The sequence below is a fragment of the Diplotaxodon limnothrissa genome, linkage group LG11 (assembly GCF_057381915.1).
Source record: "Diplotaxodon limnothrissa isolate DT_005_m linkage group LG11, D_limnothrissa_male_GT1.1, whole genome shotgun sequence".
NCBI lineage: Eukaryota > Metazoa > Chordata > Actinopteri > Cichliformes > Cichlidae > Diplotaxodon > Diplotaxodon limnothrissa.
Genome location: NC_140606.1, coordinates 30,105,441 through 30,127,346, shown reverse-complemented (window position 1 = coordinate 30,127,346; position 21,906 = coordinate 30,105,441). Strand labels below are relative to the sequence as shown.

General features: G+C 41.0%; 1 protein-coding gene across 1 annotated transcript in view; it reads right to left on the bottom strand.

Moving 5' to 3' along the window:
• Nucleotides 1-20,892, bottom strand: part of mindy3 (MINDY lysine 48 deubiquitinase 3) — a 31,221-nt gene extending 10,329 nt beyond the window's left edge. Inside the window, exons 1-10 of the mRNA XM_085365715.1 lie at nucleotides 20,690-20,892; nucleotides 20,300-20,379; nucleotides 17,302-17,362; nucleotides 16,995-17,201; nucleotides 16,745-16,796; nucleotides 15,952-16,066; nucleotides 15,731-15,804; nucleotides 15,572-15,651; nucleotides 15,250-15,320; nucleotides 12,907-12,987 (exon numbers count right to left, since the gene is read on the bottom strand). Of these exons, the coding sequence (XP_085221841.1) occupies nucleotides 12,907-12,987; nucleotides 15,250-15,320; nucleotides 15,572-15,651; nucleotides 15,731-15,804; nucleotides 15,952-16,066; nucleotides 16,745-16,796; nucleotides 16,995-17,201; nucleotides 17,302-17,362; nucleotides 20,300-20,379; nucleotides 20,690-20,780 (912 nt within the window). The 5' untranslated portion in view covers nucleotides 20,781-20,892. The remainder of the gene's footprint in view (nucleotides 1-12,906; nucleotides 12,988-15,249; nucleotides 15,321-15,571; nucleotides 15,652-15,730; nucleotides 15,805-15,951; nucleotides 16,067-16,744; nucleotides 16,797-16,994; nucleotides 17,202-17,301; nucleotides 17,363-20,299; nucleotides 20,380-20,689) is intronic.
• Between the last annotated feature and the right edge of the window lie 1,014 nt (nucleotides 20,893-21,906).

Sequence of the window (21,906 nt, the reverse complement as noted above, 5' to 3'; positions counted from 1 at the left end):
GGCCTGAGATGTCCCCAGAGAGGTGGCGCCTGACACCCAACCTGACATATAGACACAGACATACAGGCACACACAGATACAAACATCCATTCCCACCCTCATGCTCTCATATGCACTTACTCCACACTCAACCAACGTGGAGACAGACATAAAGAGACGTTGTACACACGATCACACTCCCCAAGCGTACTCTACAAACCGGGTCTAGGTGCCCCCGCCCCTGGAGGGGGAAACTGCACCCAGACCCAGGTGGTGTTTCCCTTTTCCCTGCGGTGGGGGGAGGCAGACCGCCCCGACTCCGCAGCAGCAGGAAGGCTCCACACTCCAGACCGCAGTCGGACGGCCAACTCCTCCTCCTAGTCCTAGCCCCCCTGCTCCAGCAGGTCGCAGAGAACGGGGGTGAGAGAAGACTCCGAACCTCCCTCCACCCGCTCATTGTAATGTTGATGCATGTGTGTTCTAAGGTGCATTTAAAACCCAGGAGGGCTTGGAGCTACCTGCCAGAGAGCAGCAGGTAAGCGCATGGTCCCTCCTGCTAGCCCTCAATGTCTACGTGTATTTAAAATTGAGAGGTGGGCAACGATGCCAGGGGTGGGGTGTACACCCTGATGGTACTTTGGACTCCGTGTATCGTGCCCACCCCCAAGATCCTATATGTATGTGTAATGAGAGTGTGAGTAATGTGAATGTCTAAGTTGTGGGATAAAATTGAGGCAGAGGCAGCCAGAAGGGGACGGGGGGGGGGGGGGGGGGGGGTAGCCTCCTCTGCACCCTGGTGACATACCCCTACTCCAAGGCCCTGCATGTGTGGGTGGTTGTGGTGGAGCGGGAAGAGGGAGGCAGCTGGAGATGGGGAGGGAAGGAAGGGAGGGGCAAGTGACCCCTCCCTGGGGCCAGCTCCCCCGCTGACCCCAGTAGGCACCCGCATACTCCGCGACCCGCCAGGGAAAGGGGGCCCAGGCCCATCCAGACCGGGCCCAGTGCAGCAGCGCCGCCCGGCCCCACAGAGCCCGGGACAGTCCACCCAACCCCACCACAGAGAAAACTGCACCCACCCCACCATCCACTCATCTTCCAGACTACATAAGACAATAAACACCCAGGCTGAGATCTTCCTCCACCTCTCCTGTATCTCCCCCTCCTGCAGAGGCAGCTCCTGAGGAGAGGAAAGCTCCTGCAAGATGTGACAATCTCCCCCACCAGTTGAAGAGCCCCCCAGGTGGCTCGACGCACCGGCGGCACCCTGCTCCAGGGCTGGGCCCCCATGCACCCACCCGCCCACAACCCCGGCAACACACCAACCAGGACCCAAGCCCCTGAGGCCCGGTCCGGGTCCCAGCCCAGAGACGGAGCGCCCCCAGAACCTCACGCCCATCCCGGACCCACCCAGGGGCAGCCAGGCTACCAGGTCAGTAACCCACGTCCGTCAGCACAGACCCTCCCCTAGCCCCGCTGCACGCAGCCGCGAGGAAACAGTCACCGGAGAGCCAACAGAGCCCCTAACCGGACATGACCGCTACCCCGGGTTGAGCCCCCCAAGGAAGATGCCTCCGGGGAACCCCCCGACGCCCTAAGCCTGTCCCTACCCCCACACCAATCACAACAGTGAAGGCGGGACCAAACTATGACCCCCCACCCCCACTAGGTGATGGAGCTGATCAAAGGAGCCCAGAGCAATTGATCTGATGTGGTGGCAGAGGCTGTATCAAGACTAATGTAATCTAATAGATAATTTCTATATTGGTTAGAATTAAGATTATTTTTATTTTTCCAGTTCATGAGGACTGTTTTCTTGGCTATGCATAGGGCAGTGAAAACCATATGGGCGATATTCTTTTCTGAAGTGACATTATCTAAGCTGCCCAACAAACACACTAAGGGGGAAGTTTGAATGTTACATTTCAGACACTTCGATAAGTCTTCACATATCTCGCGCCAAAACTTCTGAACTGGTGGACAGAACCAAAGAGCGTGGATATAATTGTCCGGTGAATTGGTTTGGCAGTGTGAGCAGTTGTTGGTAGACGTAAAGCCCATCTTGAACATCCGATGACCTGTATAGTGCACTCTATGTAATATTTTGTATTGAATTAATTGAAGACTGGGATTTCTAATTAGATGAAAGGTTTTTAAGCAAATCTGAGACCAGAAGTTTAGGTCTAAGTTAACTGATAAATCCGCTTCCCATTTTGCAATAGGAAGTGATATTGATTCATCTGTTTTAGAAAGCATTCTGTATATTTTGGATAGTAATTTGGGGGGTTTAAGAGTAAGAAATTGAACCACACTTGGTGGTGTTTGTAGTTCAACTTGACCCGGTTTAAATTTCTTTTTTACTATGGATTTAATTTGTTGATATTCTAAAAATCTTTTCTTGTTGATCCCATATTGTGTAACTAGTCCGTCAAATGAAATAAATTCTGTTCCTTCTAGTATATGTTCTAAATATTTGATTCCTTTATCACTCCAATCTGAAAAGTTTATCATATTATTGTTTTGTAATATGTCAGGGTTGTTCCAGATAGGTGTACGTTTGCATGGGATTAATGAAGACGCCGTCAATTTTAGAAACTCCCACCATGCTGTCAGAGAAGAGCTGATGTTGATGCTTTTAAAGCATTCATGTCGTTGGATATTTGAGCTGATAAATGGTAGGTCTGAGATCTCTAGATTATTGCAGAGTGCTTGTTCTACATCTAGCCAAGGTTCATCTAAGAGGGTGTGTTTTAGCCATCCTGAGATAAACTGAAGCCTGTTGGCTAAGAAGTAGTGCTGAAAGTTAGGCAGTTCTAGTCCTCCTTTATCCTTGGTCTTTTGTAGTGTTTTTAAGCTTATACGTGGGGGTTTATTTTTCCAAAGGAATTTGGACATACATGAATCTAGAGATCTGAACCAATCTTGTGGCGGTTTAGTTGGGATCATTGAGAATAAATAATTTATTTTTGGTAAGACCATCATTTTTATAGCGGCAACCCTTCCCATGAGTGATATGGGTAGACATTTCCATCTAGCCAGATCATCTTCTACCTTCTTTAAAAGTGGGATATGGTTTAATTTAGTTAGATCTGCAAGCTTGGGAGAAACATTAATACCTAAATATTTTATATTTCCCGATTGCAGTGGTGTAGAAGAGGAATTATGGAAGGAGCAATTAATCGGTAGGACTGTAGATTTTGACCAGTTAATTGAGTAATCTGATATTCTTGCAAAAGAGTTTATCAATTCAATCACCCCAGAGATATTGGTTTGTGAATTTTGGAGAAAGAGTAACACATCATCCGCATAAAGGCTGATTTTATGTTCCACGTTCTTGCATTTTATGCCCTTAATTACTGAATTCTGTCTAATTGCTGCTGCTAGTGGTTCAATAAAAATTGCAAATAGTGAAGGGGAGAGTGGGCATCCCTGCCTGGTGCCCCTCAAGAGACAGAAGCTGGAGGATGTCTGGTCATTTGTTCTAACACAAGCTGTTGGGGAATTATATAATATTTTTAACCAGTTTATGAAAGAGGATCCAAAACCAAATTTGTGTAAAGTTGCAAATAGAAATTTCCAGTTAACTCTGTCAAATGCTTTTTCTGCGTCTAAAAGGAATATTGTAGTTTCTAGGTTTTTACTGTATGAGTAGTCTATCAAATTAAGTAATCTACGTGTATTTGTTGATGAGTGCCTACCTTTTATGAAACCAGTTTGGTCAGGATGAATTAAGAGGGGGGTTATTTTCTCCAGTCTCTTTGAGAGAGCTTTGCAGATTATTTTAAGGTCTACATTTATAAGGGATATTGGACGATAGCTTGAGGGATATACAGGGTCTTTGCCTGGTTTTAGCAGGAGATTAATGTTTGCAGAATTCATATTTGATGGAAGTCTGCCCTTTTCTTTAATTTCCAACAACGTTCTGTAGAAAACTGGTGCTAGAATCGACCAGAATTCTTTGTAGAATTCTGCAGGAAAGCCATCTGGACCTGGAGCCTTATTATTGTGCATACTTATCAGGGCTTCCTGGAGTTCACCTGGTGTCAGTGGTGAATCCAGTGCCATTGCTTGAGTGTCCAATAATTTTGGAAGAGTTATGTTGTCCAAAAACTGATCAATTTCTTTTTTAGATGGGTTTATTTGTGGTGAATACAACGTTTTATAGAAATCCCTGAAAATGTTGTTTATTTGTATCCTGTATCCTGACTTATCTTATCTTGCATTTAGGTATTATTTGATATTTTCAAACTTGGTGTCAGATCTTGTCAAGATTATACAGGTTTTAGAGTCGAATAACCAAAGTGTCTGATAAGCAACACTGAAAGCAATCAGTGATAAGGAGAGCGAAGGTAAATGTTAAAGTGCCCTATAAATATTTTTCATGTGTAAACACTAAAAAGAGTTTAAGGAAAAAAAAAAAGCTCACGGGAGATGGAGGGAATATTTTTAAGAGAAGAGAAGGTAAAGATGAAATACTTGTTCAAAACGTGAAGACAAGAGTCGGAGGGTTCTCACTGTTCTTCTTTACAAGACTGTACTTATGACAATGAATCACTGGACAAACACATAATGTTTTGGGAGAGCAAATGAACCCTCCACATCTCCTTTAGCCAGCCTTTATTAAAGCTTGAGCCTCTGATCCACACAAGCTGCTTGGGTTTCATGGTCCACTTATTACTGTATTCGGGGCTTATTTAAGGAGAGAGGAGGCTTTTTTTTTTGGGGGGGGGGGGGGTTAGGGAGACACGTCCAAGAAGAGATGACTCCCAGCTGCAGGCTCTTCAGATGCAAAGAAAAACAGTCACACCAGCAAACGTACGCTCACACACTTTTCTGTGACAGAGTACAGCAGAGGCCTGATGTGTTAACATTACAGGCTCCATAAATCTGACAGAAGATTTTTCATTAGTTAGATGCGTCTATGCTTCACTTCCAAGATTGAACAATTCCCAGAGGAATCAAGTGCTGAAAAAAGTTCAGAAGGAGTTGAACAAACGTCCGTATCATGAAACATGAACTGTTTTGATAAAATGTAATTAAACCTTCTACCCCAACTGAGAAAATAATCCTCATTTGAAAGACACGGGGCTTAATTAATTTAAGGCTACATATAGAGGTCGAATAAGCCTCGTGAACTGAGAGTCCGTTTGCAATGTTCACCTGATAATCTAACATTTACAGATTGCGTTCCAACGAAGACACAAACACTACTAAGTGGTCATCAACACACTAAACAAAACATATCATTATGGCCGACCATTACACACAGACTCACACCAATATGAGCACAAGAAAGGGACTAATAAAGACAATGACTCATGTGAGCGTCAAGACCATGCACAGGCACATAAAATGACAGCAAAGCCTACATGACTGTGTGTGCAATGATAGGTCTGCTTGGCCATCTTTGATCTGTGTTTTATTAGAGGCCTGGGGAAGACGCTGCTGAGTTGGAAAACATGTCATGGAGCTAACAAACTCTGCAGGGAAGTGTGTGCATGTATGTTGTGTGCCTCACAATTTCATTCCACTCAAACTAATTGAGTAACAGTTCATGTCAGTGTGTATGTGCGAGCGTCTATGCAAGAGGTGGTGTCAGTGCAACAAATAAATTGCATCCTGTGATGAAATTCATTTGGTACAATGCTAATGCAGAGAACCAGTGCAATGATACACTGCAGCACCAAAGCCAGGTCTGAGATGCAAACGCTGTTTGTGAAGGAGCACATTCCAATCTCTGCAGTGCAACCTTTTCTGTGCAAACCCGTGACCTCAGCAAGGGAGCGAAAACAAGCTTCTCTAAAGGAACAAAGCAGGAACTACAGTCATGCAATCACAAGGACTTAAATATACAATGTAATGTAGAACATTTGCTCCAAGTAAAACTGGAATACATTTACGGTCCTTGCCAAAAAATTTTAAGAGACCGGAAAGAGGATCCGAGTAAGAATTCAGGAATGTGCGTTTGTCTTTTAATCAACCGTCCTTTTCAGCAAATGTCTTTTTATTAGATCAAGAACATTGTTAGACAAAACAAATTACAGATAGGAAATAAAATTTGTAATTATGCGTATTTTAGGTAATTAACTCATGTTACACAGAGAGGAAGTCTTACTTTAGCCAACAAAATATTTAAGATCACAGACCTACTTGTGCAGTAGCTATTAAGATGATGATAGACGAATACTAATTATTTAGGTTTACTTGCAACCTTCGATTTCATGTAACAGGTGATGATGTTCTTATTCTTTTCAGATGAAAATACTAATTTCTTTTTAAAAAGTCATGAAAGCAAACACATACAGCAAGAAAAACCCTAAGAACAAACATTAAACTGGATGAAGGAGTGTTTTGTGTACTATTGTTATCTGATGAGCACAACCCAATTTTAGGAAGTAATGCCTGTTGGATTTTGCGATTGCCACCTCCGTACCCAATGCCGTAAGAGTACGAGAAATGAGTGAATATCTAATGAGATCAACCATAAACAATCTAATTTTGTATTTTATCAACACAGTTAAAAACAAACAAACATTATTTTTCCTCCCTAGCTTAAGAACAGCAGCTCAAGATTTACTGCAACATGTTAGATAAAGTACAATGCTCGGCTGATCTTTATTATTTGTGTTATGTTCAAGAAATGTTTGCTGACTACTGTCTTCAACGTCACCTCTATCCATCTGCTTTCATGCTGCACTGTGCTCACCAGGCTGAGAGGCTCTCTTAGGTTGACGTCTCATGTCCTTCCTTCTTCCCCTTTCATTCTTTCTCCCTGCCCAGCTCGCCCCCCCTCACTTACCCTTTTCTGTGCTAAATAGGTACTCCAGTTTTGGAGTATTTCCTCCCCTCCCTCCCTTAACTTTTGTTCCATTTTCTTTCCACCTTTCAGCCTTTATCTCCACATGCATGTAGCTACTTCAGGTAAGACAGGTAGACATAGCACTTTACTAGAATTACTCTCTTTCTCACCGGTCCATCCAAAGAGCTATTGTGTTGCTGAGAGGCTTTGAGTGGCCATAGAGTGCGTCTGTAGAGATCAGTTTCAAAACAACAAAGCAGAGGTCTTGGGCAGTGTCTCCCATCTTGTTCCTAGCAGGTAACGACAGACTCACTACATGACAGGCTGAGAAGAGAGTCTGTGAGTGAGGGCTTGTTATGTAGACTGTATGTGCCCCTTTAGTTCATCTTAACTAGCCTGTGTGATCACAAGTACAGAGAAGAACAGAAGCTCCGTGTCTCTCTTGCTACATAATGAGTGAGTGCAGTTTCAGGTGTGACAAAGCAGGATAAGCAGTGATTTATGAAACTGTCTTAGATGGGCAAAAACGTGTCTCACCAGAAAAGAAAGGAGACACCAGAGAATAGTTATACAGTGTAATGATGCGTCTTATAACAAAGAGCAGCACCTGAGGGAAAAGGAAGAATAATGCACACATACAGTGACAAAGATAGACTTTTATCCTACTACAAAGACCTTTGGTCTGACCTGTCACAGATTATTAATGACTGTTAATGTACACCGCTTTGTTAGTTTGTGTTTGCGTGTGGCCCGCGCCCACTGATCATATGGAGACCAGAAATTAATCGTAGATGACCAAACAAATTTCATAAAGGCCCCGCAGATTATTTTCCTGTTGTTGTTTTAAATATTAATTCTTTAAGAACGCAATACATATGTCGTTTTGCAAACATGCACTGATTGAGTAATGATTTGCAATTTACTTTATTACATCAAACTAGAGATGGACCGATCCGATATTACGTATCGGTATCGGTCCGATACTGACCTAAATTACTGGATCGGATATCGGAGAAAAATAAAAAATGTAATCCGATCCATTAAATATCACGAAAGCAGCTCACAAAACTTGCGACACGCCGTAACTCACCTCAGAACGTTAGCACGTTGGAGCAGTATGCATCACGTGATAGAGCGGCTGTGGCATGCAGGACCGGTCGGTGGTCTGGATAGCATTTGGAGCTTCGCTAGCAACCCGGCATTTCATCTCCGACAAAGTTATCCCGAGAGAAGTAAAGCAAGTGTGTAAGTCCATCTCTGAATGTTTGTAAAGCATTCCTGCGTTAAGCTTAACAAACGACTGCCTCTTCTTGCTGCTACTTCAATCATGAAACTGCTTAATGATCAGCTGATCGGCTTTTCTGTCGCGAGTCCGTCTCTCTAGTTTGCTTTTGGCCCACTTTGCACCAGAAAGAGGAAACCAGCGGATAAACAACAGCAGCACGTTTAAGCTTGATAAGCTGTTGTTAGAATTTATTTAATATAACTTTCTACTCGAGGATCTTTTTCTAAGTAGCTGACGCTGGTAACTGTGCAGGGGCGGATCTAGCAAAGTTTAGCCAGGGGGGCCGATAGGGCATTAACAGGGAAAAGGGGGCACAAAGACATACTTTTCTTTCTTATTCTCATTTAAAATGTCTAGCTTTTAATAAATAATTATCTGACACCCAAAGTTTTAATTTGATGCAAAATGAATAGAAGTCCATTACTGTATATAGTAACTATTAAGTCTAATATATATACCCTAGTAAGCTATAGTACTTTTTCCTTTGGGAAGGTACCATCTGTGCTGTCTGCAATTTTGTTGAAGAAAGATGTTGAATCTATTTAATATTTCTTGAAAAATAATTGATTTCTGTGCATTTTTTTTCACACTGCATCAAATTAAGGTTGATTACGTCGATTAAGCATCATGAGGTGGAGCGTGAGGGGTGGTTCCCTATTTTTTATTTATTTATTTTTGTTGTTGTTGGGAGTTGGAACCCTATTAGTTAGGTTGCTTAATATTTATGCTAAGTACTCTTTAAAATACCAGAATAGGGAGGATGGTGTAGGTTTAAGTTTATTAGATTGATCAGTATTGCTGAACTATGAAATATATTTTTTTGCATACAGGTATAACAGAATAGCTTTAGTGTAGTTGTTGTTTTAAACTTGAGTATGAACTTATACAAAATGCAGCAAGATATTTAAAAAACAGCTTTGTTGATTAAAAAACACTATATCGGATTCATATCGGTATCGGCAGATATCCAAATTTATGATATCGGTATCGGACATAAAAAAGTGGTATCGTGCCATCTCTACATCAAACACACGAGTTGAAATAATATGTTACACATTACACTGAAGAATACTGTGAGCTGCAGACAAGATATTTGAAAAGGGATGGCAAATGCACCTTAAGTTTGGAATATTTTATGTTGAAGATTTAAGCCATATTCCAGTAGCAGTAAAACACCAATGAATTAAAGCTAACTGTGTCTGCACACAGCTTCTTCCTCCTTACCAGTCCCTGAAAGACATCCTCTGTCTTTGCAGACAGAAGCTGGAGTCTTATGGGACACAGAGCGCCATAGCGGCTGCTCGCTCTCCTAGTAAATCACTGACCCAGAGCACAACTACTGTACACACATGCACACACATAACTCCCCGGAGAAGCGCAGATACAGCCTGTGAACCTCATCACTCAGTGAGGGCAGAGTAAAGAGCGATGAGAAATGTCACAGGGGGGCTACCCCCACCTCCTTTCCTGAGTGACCACCACACTGCTCTTTAAAGTGCATCCTTCCTTTCTACTTCCTTTCCTCCTCTTTCCTTCCCATGAGGGATCAACAATCTGAAGAGACTGGCTAAGGTGCGCTGGGGAGTCCTTCACTTGGGCAATAGACCAAGCTTCAGCTACTTCAAAGAAAGAAGGAAAAGGAAGGATGGAAGAATCTTTTTTTGTTTTTTAAAAAACATACTATATGATACGTCTCATCTGTCACCCATCTCTCCACTTCTTTGCTTTCTGTCCTTTTTCCGGCGTCTCAAAAAACTCTCGTCCAGAAACAGATCCCATTACATGCCATTATACACACTCAGACTCTCTCTCTTTCACATGCACACACACATTAATACAACTGAGAACAGAGTGCAGGAGGTATTGTGGGTACAGATCAAAATTGGCAGGATGGTCTTTGTGTAGGCAGATTAGATAAAAAAACAAAACAAAACACTAATGGCATTAAGCCGATGGCCTGAAAGCCACAGTCACACTGACAACCACTCAGGGGAATACACACCCGTCCCCAGTGACAGAAAGAAGGAGCCACTGACACATCAGAGGCGGGGATCAGGTTTTCTGTTTTTGTGGCGATGGTTCTATATCGGAGCTAAAAGCTACATAACCAGGCACGTTTATTTTTGTACCATAAAGCCCAGAAAAGTATTCTCGAAACACAGATTCACTTCACAGTAGGACAAGGTCACACTGAATGAGGCCCCACATCTGCCTTCCTGACCTCAAGCTCAAAGTTGTAGAGCTCATTACTGTTGGCATAGTGTACAACTAGCCTATGTTCCTCAGTACATGTGCATACATGAATGAGTGTGTTCAAGTGTGTTTCCAGTGTCTAGAGGTACAAATACATCCAGATGAGAACATGGGAGTCATATTTCCTTCAAGAAGCCATCCACCTAAAGCAACACACACACACACACAACTAATGCTAATCAGGATTAGGTTTCATGTGCTCTGGAATGTGTGTGTATATGCGAATATGTCACTAGTGCTGGGGGAATTGTAGAAATTGGTAAGTCATCTGTTCACGCATGACGACTTTAGGTCATAGCGGAGGCAAAATACAATCCACTCACATAGTGGGCATGAGATTATTCTCGTAACTGAGCTTTTAATCAATGATATATTAGCAGGGTAGCGTTATGATGGAGATGATTACTTGGGAATTTTTCCCCCCTTCTGGTGCAATTTTCACAACAGCAGAGATAATCGATTTGCTACAACTGAAACTTCCAGCTTTAATTCACAAGCTAAAGCAGCATATTAAATTACATGTTCACTAATGGAGAAGGCTTGAGTGTATAACTCAGATGCAAGTTGATACAAGTAAAAATGGGACAATAATTCATTCATACTCCCAAAAACCAAAGATTTCTTTTTCCTCCCCTCAGATTTCCAATAACATGTTTGGCCACAATTAGAGCCCCTCTGGTATATCAGGACTGAATCAGTATAGTGTGTTACAGAACACAAATCTCCAGAGCGCCTCAACTTGTAAAGCAATCTCACACAGTGCTACAGTAATATACTAGTGCATCTCATCTTCCTCTTTACAATGTTCCATAGGTTCTCATTTGGGTTCAGGTCAGCTGATTTGGCTGGCCAATCACAGACAATAATAACATGATCAGCAGCATGGTAGCAGTTTTGGGACTGTGGCCAGGTGCTAAGTCCTGTTGGAAAAGGAAATTGACATCTCTATAAGATTTGTCAGCCAATGGAAGCATGAAGTGCTCTAAAAATCTCCCGGCAGTTGGCTGTGTTGACTTGGATGTGATAAAAAAAAAGAAAAGTAACAACTGTTAACATCAGCAAGTGACATATCCATCCTTGCCACTGTTCCTTCAGACTCCAGGACCTTGATTTTCAAATGAAAAGCAAAATGTACTTTCATCTAAAAAGAGAACTTTGAACCACTGTGGAATTTTTTCCAGTTTTATTTCTTTTTAAACCTGGTAAGATGTTTCTGATACTGTGTCTGAGCGGTTTAATATTAGGAATGTGACAGTTGCTGCTCCTTTCCAGAAGAGATCAACCTCAGTCAGCTCTTTGTGGAGCTCTCACCAGTTCTTGAATGGACTTTTCTCGACAAGGTTAGGGTACACCTTTTCCTACCATACTTTTCCCTTGTAGTCGGCTTGCTTTGAAACGTGACTCTTAAAACAGCCAGCCTTTTCAGCAATGACCTTCTGTGCCTTACTGTCCTTAGAAGGGTGTTGATAATCGCCATCTGAACAGCTGTGAAGTAACCAGGCTTCTCTGAGAGAGAAGACTGGACAAGCTTTTATACTGCTTGATTGGCAATTTTCTCAAACTTAAAATATTCTAATAATCTGGGATACTGGACTTCAGATATCAGAGAGTTTTACATGCAATTAATATAGAATATAAGTCTATATTTTTTAACCAAACTACCAAAAATATATTTTCATAATATCCTAATTATTTGAGATACAAGAGTATGTGGGAGTGCATTGACATCTGGGATTATTAACATTAAAATAACTATTATTTCCCAAGTACTAACAAAACAGACACTGGATTAAATACTTAGACCAACATTCTTTGTGCTGTTTGGGGCAAAGTTTTATCTCACTATCTTGTTTTTAGTGTCATTCAGATTATTTTGGCATCTTGGCTCACAGTAAAAATCTCATACCAAACCACTGCCAATAATCAGTTGTGTTCCATTTGCTTACTTACTTACTGACATTTCCTGAAATGCAATGGAAAAATCGTACATGCACTGGGAGCTACTTCTGATTGTTGTTTCAGAGGCTTTAAAGCTCTCGTGACAACGCTGTATAAAAAAAACTTGTGCCAGAAGAGAAAAATCTGTGATCCATACTGATGGATTTAACCTGACAGTGAAGGTGGTTAGAAGTGCAGACTCTTGCTGGAGCACAAACTCAGCAGTTTGCATGCTTGCAATACTTTAAAATAAACCACATATTGTTTAGTTGATCACAGATGGTTGATAAATTAAAACTTTGTGTGTTTGTGTTTGAGAAGTGAGAAGGAGCGAGAATGCAGACCATGTCTGTGTGCCAGTATTTGTTAAGTTCATCTTTGGGAACTGAGCATTTTTTCCCCCATACTTGTTAGGTGAAAAGCCAAGAAAGAGCACCGGCCATATATGACTATCTTCTGTACTCATTTTTCTCCCCCCCTCCCTCTCTGCCTCTGGTTTTCCCCCCACATTGATATCTGATCTGCACTATTTTAAAGCACCTTCCATATTCTGGTTTTTCTAACCTGCTGAGAACACTGGCTTATGTTACACATTGTATGTCCCTGTGTGTGAATTATATGCTACCTCTCCAATGGATGTGTGTATTGAACTTGCCTTGGTGAAAAATACAGAGAGGTGAGTTTCACTGCCAAGGATCCAAATAGGGAACTTTGGAGACTTGAGGAATGCCCCGACCTGCAACACACACACACACACACACACACACACACACACACACACACACACACACACAGAAAAGGAATGCATAACCTGTGAGTGTCTATTTCAGTAAATTTCATCATGAATCAGTAATTGCTTGAAATGTAACATGCAGATTTTCCATTCAACATTAATATTTAAATAACAGCGGCATGTTATTTCTCTAAAACCCTCGACAATAATATGCATAATGAAATGCTGTAAAATGACAATGATAACTTAAACCGCCATGAATAGCATATAAATGCGCTGCTTTGTAACGTCGATCTTAAGAGCTCTTTAGTTACATTGGCAACCATCTACTTGCCATTAACCTATTACAGCTGCTTACTCACTTTACCTGTTCACAGGCTCCATATCTCAACTTCAGCTATTTTTGGCTTGCTTATATTGATAAATGAGCATTCCTGTTTTTCAAGCCAGCTGAATTATTTTGTGGTACAAGCATTTTTATACGTTTTCGTTGTGATTGGTCAGCCTTTCAGTACACGTTTTCCAAAAATAACTGTTCCTTCCAAACATATTTTCCCCTGGGAGTACAAACTTTGGCCTATGGTTCACAGTTTGAAATGTCAGAATTACAACTAACAACAAGTGTTTGTGTCTTTATTTGTATTTGTAGTCCTCCTTTCAGTTTTCACAATGGGCGTCTTTATTTGCATTCAAGCTTTCTTGAACAAACACAAATCCTCTGAAAGCTCACAAATGACCACCACTGGACAATTTGTTTATACTTTTAAATTATGCTTCGTGAACCTACAGAAAAAAGTTGGCAAGCTGTGTAAAATGTAAATGAAAAAACTGAATGATTTGAATCCATTTCAACTCCATAGCTAATTGAAAACATCTTTAATGCTGGAACTGTAGAAAACTGTAGTGGTTTTTGAAAAACAGAATTGGGACAGCAGCTTTAAGAGACTGGAAAAGTTGGGCAATACTAGACAATCACTTTGTGGAGAATTTTATAACTGATTAGAAACTGGAAACAGTCAGGATGATGGCTGGATATAAAAAGAGCACCCCAGAGATGCTGAATCTTTCAGAAATAAAGATGTGGAAGGCATCATCTTTTGTTGAGAGACCATATGGTCATAATGTTAAATAATTCAAGAGTGTTTCCAAACATAAACTACCAAAGACTCGGGGCATTTCATCATCTACAGTTCGTACTACGGCCAAAAGATTCAGAGAATCTGGAAACATATCTGTACGCAAAGGACAAACCAGAAAACTAACATTTTTCTGATCACTATTATTATAAATGGACATAGACTATTGCTGGTAAACACAATTTGCAGCTGTATCCACAAATGCAAGTTAAAACTCAACTATGCAACCAGAGAAAAACAAACATCCTGACAAATCCACATTTAAAATTCCTTTTTGGAAATCTTGGACATTGTGTCTCTGAGGAACAAATGAAATGGACTGTCTGGCTTGTTATCAGCATGAATTCAAAATTCAGCATCTATGATGGTATGGCATTATGTGTTTGCATTGGTGCATAAAGTAAGGGCATCTCAACTTAATTCAAATGCATTTATAAAGCACAAAAAACTGAATAGATAAGAATGTGCTAAACATAGGAACACAGGAGACACAATGGGCAAATCAGACACTCAAATGCCAATTAGTACAAATAAGCTTTGACTCAATGAAGGAACAGATTTGACTGTGAGGGGAATGCTGTTCCACAGTTTGGGGGAAACACAGTGAATGCATGACCTCTCCCAAGTTTAAATCTAGAGCGCAGGACAGTCAGAAGCATCCGATCGATTGAGCAGAGGGACCTGGAAGCAGCGCATTGATGTAAGAGGTTGGACATGTAATAATGAATCAGACCATGAAGGGCTTTGTAAACAAACAGAGCCTTGCACATCGGGCAAATAATCATTATTTCTTAGCAATATATGCAGGAATCAGTGCTACACTTGCTAACCACATAAAAATGTCAAATGCATTTTCAAGAAAGACCTCGCTTGCTTCACTAAGACAATCCTAAACCACAATTTGGACTCATTACAAAAGCATGGCTCTTTAGCGCCCCTGCAGGCCAATCTGTTGCAGAGCGGATATTTTTCAAAAGCCAATACAATTTCTAGGCTTCAAAATTTGATGTTCACGTAGTCAAATGACATGCAACTACATGTAAGTTTCATTTGATTTGAAAACGATGTTTTGTGACATTTTAGAGAGCTTCCAAGCTTTGTGAAAATGTAAGTGTATCTGTGTCTGTACCTTGCAGTAGCGTAGTGATTCCATCAGTGTGAGAAAACCAACACATGCCTGTTTATGAATTCCCTGTAGTTCTGCAAGACAAGAATGGGGAGAAAAAAAACAACAACAACAACAACAAAATAAGAATTCCAATGATGTCAAACTGGTATTCATTTTTAGTTTTGTGCAGTGCTGTGAGGTTTAAGAGTTATGACAGTCTGGTGACCAGAGTTTAAATCTTAGACCACAAATGACTTCTGCAACTCTCATATGTGTAGATGTTTCTTTTGTGCGGATTTGGTGTCTTTAAGCATCTCCGTGCAATGCTTAATTGAAGTCTTACTCATTCCAGAGCACTCCCTGTCTCCATCCCAGACATTAGAGACAGCATGACCAGTTATAAGAAGGTTCACCAGGCTTTGACTGCAAAAGAGGGGAAAAGACGCATCAAGAGGGTGAAAAAAAAGAAGAAAAAAAAAAGAAAGAAGATTTGCTTCACTACCTCCCATGGCCATGTACAGGATCTATGAGAGGCTCCATTGTGTCCTGGATCTCATTCCTTATATTTTCAATGCCCTGCACAAACAGAACCAAAGGAAATTAATGTATTTAATTTTTGGTTAAACTGATGAATGACGATGATTTAATGTAAAAAATCAAGGTCTTAAAATTCAGTAGCAGTTTCATTCACATCATAATTATTTCAGTATTGCATTTCTTTACCTTAGTGAGGATGACAGAATAAAGGAAAAGCAAGACTCCACAGCACCCCCTCCAGGTGTGGTAGAGAGACAGCACCTCCTCTCTGAGATGGGCCACTGACATGACCGTCCGTTTGCTGCAGGAGGGAAACAAACACAAGAATGATGTATGAAACACATGTGCTGGGCTTCAGGAGGTGTCAATTTGACAAATGCACTAACTGAGTTTGTGATGCCCAGATGCCCTTTCACAACAGGGCAGGCATCAAATAAATGAGAGGTTGAAGAATAATCTGATCTTTTGTTTGGAGCCACTTCCCTCCTTTGTTCAACCTTGGAAAGTTTGGTAGTGAAGCTATTCGTCTTGGTTTGCGTGCACTTCCTCACAGTGAGTCAGCACTGCTTTTTGCTGACTACCGTCTCAACTGCCAGTGCGCTATTTGATGAAATTTCAATATTTGTCTGGCAAACACACCACTGCATTTATTTGGCTTGTGTTTGTGTGGCAGACGGTGTGAGAGAAAGGTAGTTCTTTTTTATTAGGCAATCAGTGAAAATGCTGAATCAGCAAATTGTGAGCAGTGAGTGAGTGAAAAAGGTAACACCGATGTGAAAGCCAATTCTTGCAGGCTTAGATTAATCTAGTTGAAATGTGCTGCTCTCTAGTACAGTAATGCATATTGACATCTGTCCCACATTGACTTACAAAGTCCAAATCCCTCCAGAATACCAACAGTAATTACTTAATATCAGGATTTTATGGGAATTAAAGAAGCTAATTGTTATATATGGACAGAACATTTACTGTCACTTACTGGAGAACACTGTGAAATTGCTCAAAGCCAAGCTCCTCAGGAGCCAAAGCAGCTAGGCACAATAAAACACACAGAAACCATAGTGTTAGAGCATGTCACATTAAAATACTGGATCAAGTGATTAGTCATTAAAAATTTCTATTTAACAATTAAATATTAAGACAAGTCTTCATTTAAACAGTAAAAATACTTCTGCAGTTTCATTTTCAACGTGCATCTTTTATGGAAATGTGACAGACGTAGGACTCACTGGGTTGCTGTTCCTGTGGTGGCTGACTGCTTGCTGGCTCTGGCATGTCCTGTGTTTGCGACTGTGCCTGTGTGATTGTTTGTGTGCTAGTGTGCGGGCTCTGTCCTTTGGCCCAGGTCACCAGGCAGAACCCCGTAGAGGTGCTGGAGCAGACAGACTCCAGGATTTCGCTTAGCGTCGAACAGAGTGCCATTTTCTGCTCCTCCTCTAACATACACAAACATAAAACGTGCTTTAAAAAAAAACAAAAAAAAAAAACCAAAACCAGGCAATTCAGTGAATGAGTTTTTTTTTTTAAAGAAATTACCTGACATTTGTCTCCAGTTGGAACTCTCTCTGCTAAAGAGGACATTTTTTAGGAGGAAAGCCTGCAAAGAAACAAACTCTGTAACCAAATTTGCAAGAAATATTGCATGGTGCAATGTGCTTTATCTCTTAGACATTGTTTGTCCAAAATCAGCAATCACAGACTAACAGAAACTAATATTTACTTCATTTTATACAAGTAACCATTTGTATGGGGCAGTGTTGGGACTAACGCATTATTAAGTAACGCGTTACAGTAACTACGTTATTATTGTGGTAACGAGCACGGTAACTAGTTATTATGCCAAAACCAGGAACGTGTTACTTGTTACTGGGATTTAAATATGCTCGTTATTCGTTACTTCGTGTGGTGGCTATCGCGGAGCTTCCACAGATTCAATAACATTTGCAAGTGGTGAATGCCAGCAGGTGGATGGAGGAAAAGGGAGGCAAGAGGAGAGACCCGAAGCGGCCGCCGGTCCGAGTGTCAGGTGAACTGAACTTCAGGTAAGAAGTTATAACCTGCAGTCCATCTGGGTCAGATATAAACCAAGTTTAGGTGGAGTTTATTTTCGTTATGCTGACTTTTTCGTACTGCGTGCTAGCTAGCATGACAGAGTTTCTATACAGCTGGGTGGGTGCTATGTTACTGATGTTGAACTTTATTTTGTTCATAAGGTTAATTATTAGAGTTGCCAACCGTCCCGTAAAAAACAGAATCGTCTCGTATTCAGAGAAAATATTACGCGTTTCGTATTGAGGTGAAAAGGAACAGTTTGTCCCGTAATTCAGCTACAATGAAAAAGACACAAAGCTGGAGTTATTCTGTGTTTACGCTGCACAGCTGCCCCTTTTTCCTCTCATTCTCTCCTCTCCTGTTTCTACTTCAATCATAAAACTTATCAGTGATCAGCGTATCGGCTTTAGCGCAGGTGGCAGAGCAGGTCAGCCACTAATCAGAAGGTCGGTGGTTCGATCCCAGGCTGCTTCCTGGCTGCATGCCAAATATCCTTGGGCAAGATACTAACCCCATGTTTGCCTACTGGTGGTGAGGGCCCGGTGGCGCCAGTGTCCGGCAGCCTCGCCTCTGACAGTGCGCCCCAGGGCAGCTGTGGCTACAATGTAGCTTGCCATCGCCGTGTGTGAATGTGTGTGTGTGAATGGATGAATGACTGAATGTAGTGTGAAGCGCTTTGGGGTCCTTAAGGACTAGAAAAGCGCTATATAAATGCAGGCCATTTTCTGTCTTGTTTGTTTATCGCCCACTTTGCGCCAGAAAGAGGAAACCAGCGGATGCTGCGCTAAACAACAGCAGCACGTTTAAGCTTGATCAGCTGATGTTAGAATTTATTTAATATTAATTTCTAGTACAGCTGATGTTTGCTGGAGCCACAGCTGTAAAGCTGCTGGTCATGATGTCAGTTTGGTTATGTGGTGAGAGGGAAACATGAAGATGAAACCAGGAGACGTCCTTACTGAATCATCAGAGCTGAACAGGTGATGGAGAAACAGGTTTACCTTTTAGGTGACATGAATGAGTTGAAGGGAAGTTATGAACTGTTTCTGAGAGACAAACAACACCAGGATCCTTTTTTTACTTAGCTGACAGCTGGTAACTGTGCAGGGGCGGGTCTAGCAAAGTGTTGCCATGGGTCCATGTAGGGCATTAACGGGGAAAGGGGGGCACAAGGAAATACTTTTCTTTCTTATTCTCATTTAAAATGTCTAGCTTTTAAAAAAATAATTATCTGAGTTTTACAACAAACGATTGATAGATTGATGCATATATATATACCATCAGAACAGTGTACATCACTGTCACAACAGCGTTTGTTTTCATTCAAAGGCTTTATGATTTTTCCTATAATGGTGGGCTAGTCATATTCCCCGGGACGATTTTTTTTTTGTCCCAGTCCAGCCCTGTATGCAGCTCATCTGCAGTCTGGTGTTACCTACATCTTCCTATTCCGAAGGCAGAATTTCCGAGTTCTGAGTACAATCGAAAGCACCTCGACTGCAGTTTTTGTGTTGGATGTAAAAAGCAGGCTAGAATCATGCGGCGGTCAACGACGGTCCAGGCATGGGATTTCTCTCGTGGAAATGTGCACATTATTTTTTTTCCTTTCTATTGGTAGGTGGCACAGTGCACTTGTGGCAAGTAAGCAAGCTAGAAGACTGGCAAACTTGCTGGGTATCCAGTTACGGAAGCAACACATTAACAAGAGAATTCTGAGTAAAACCAAAGTTACTTTCCCTAGTAACTAGTTACTCTGAAAGTAACGAGTAACTTGAAGTAACTGAGTTACTTTTGATAGAAGTAACTAGTAATGTAACTAAGTTACTAATTTAAAGTAACTTACCCAACACTGGTATGGGGTGGCCAGTTATACAAATTTTATTTTTGATCAAAACAAGATGGTCAAGATTAGATTTTTCACAATATTTGTCTCACTTTGTCTTCTTTTATAAATCCAGTGTACTTTTTTTCCTCATGATGGGATCTATTATACTTTTCCTTAATGGTGGATGTTTACATAAAACAAGGAATATGTTTCAAAATGTGAGGTCAGCATATGTGCATATAACGCCTCTTAGCTAAACGCTCAGGTGCTCTAAAGTGAGCCACACATGTCTGGCTGTGAGTAGCCCTACCTACTGTTAAATAACACTCTGTGTTTTAAAACAGAAAATTGTGTTCAAGGGAGGGTAAAAGTGGCTAAAAATGTTTTATAGAATGTGGATAAACTGAAGAGCTACACTACAGCCCAGTGTAAGATAAAATACAATTATTTTAAACTATAAGTCAAACAAAGCTATTTTTGAGACGAAGACCACATCTCCTTTAAAGCAGAAAACCTTATTGTCATCACATAACAGTTGGGGCACATTTAGTTCAGTTTGCATTTATTATAATCTCAATTTTAACCAAAATAATTGCATACAGATATTTTATCATAAATGAGCAGGACAAATTGTCAGAAGGCTGAATACGATCTTACCTGGACAGGTGCAATTACAGCACAGGGCCCTCCTTCAAACTGCTCCAGTGCTGTGAGCTCACTTTCACTAAAAACAAATCCTGTGATAAACAGCAAAAAGATTTTGTGTCAATAACAACTTACAAAAACAAAACAAACAAATGGATATCCAGCTGAAGATCTGAGGGCCACAGACAAAATCAGGGCGTAAACCTCAACAGGCAGGTAAGTATTTATACTTTCATTTTCAGTATTTTACATTTTAACTTTGTTTCAGCTGGAATTTCAAACAAAATCACTGCTTCCTGTCTTTTGGTCTTAAAGTCTGGATACAGTGGATTATTGCTTCATACCCCTTTTGGGGGAAATTAGTTTAAACTCTTATCAACATACTGAGAAAAAGTATCATACCTTGGGCCCATCTGCGGAAAATGGAGACAGACACTCCACTGGAGGGTCTCCCCCAAACCAAATCCACCACATCTTTATTTAACTCTGACATGTTAGCTTTCAGTGTTGGATGATCCAAAGTCAGTCCCTCTTCAGTCCAACAGCCAGGTGGAGAAAAGATAGGTCTGTTTACGCCAACTTGCTTTTTCCTCTTGCTGCTGACAGTTTACTTTTCCGGGCAGGTCGAAACCTGTGGCATTGGCCACAAGCTGCCTGTACACGACAGCCTGACTACAAGTACTGACAGCACACTGGCGGGTAGGAATGACATCAACGTAACCACAGAAGCCTACCAAGTGATAGAAAAGACACCGTGCAGTTTATGAGAAAAACACATATTCATGTTTCGGTCTGTGGCGGAAAATGTCCATTAGGAATGGCAGATTACTTTCATATCCTCGATGAAGACCAACTAGTTTTTTACTTTGGTAAATGAATACTAATTTATACTTCCCGGGGTTATAAACCAGCTAAACATCTACCAGTTACTTAACGGCAATTTAAGAATCGTTTATTAAAAACTGATAACTAGATAACAATTTTCTTGTTTTTGGCGACGTTGTTACCTTGCAAGACATTTAAGAAAATAATGCACCAAATTTTGATCTTAAGAACCGAGTTAGTTTGGTAATGTCAACAGTTAGCATTAGCATCACTACTAGCAGCTAATTTTTCATTGCTTTGTCACTCATTTACTTTGCACATTAAAACGACGGCTAGAATCGTTACATGAACTCGTAGGTTTTCGTTAGCTTTATATTAGAGGCCTTAATTACCTTAATACACAGTCCGGTAATGGTATCCTGTATTGATGAAATTTTCTGGTAGCAATTTCACCGTCAACCGCGTCTCTGTCATTCGTTTATTTACAACGGAATTGTGTGGGAAAAAGAGAAGAGCGTACAATTGACGTACTTGCCCATTGGTTGAAATCCAGAAAGTTCCAGATGCGTCAAGGGCTGCGGCGTTAGCGCGTCGCCTCAATAGTCTAGAGACTTGTCAATCATATTAAAGAACCCCGCCCATAAATGGAAAGTGGTTTAACCGAACTAAAGCTCTCCTTAGCAACTTGGAGAAAAAAAATATCATTATTAAAGTCTCGGAAATCTTCTCAATTAAATATTTTTTAAATAAACGGGCTCATACCAACAGGCATATAAAATACCCTCGTTCAGCGT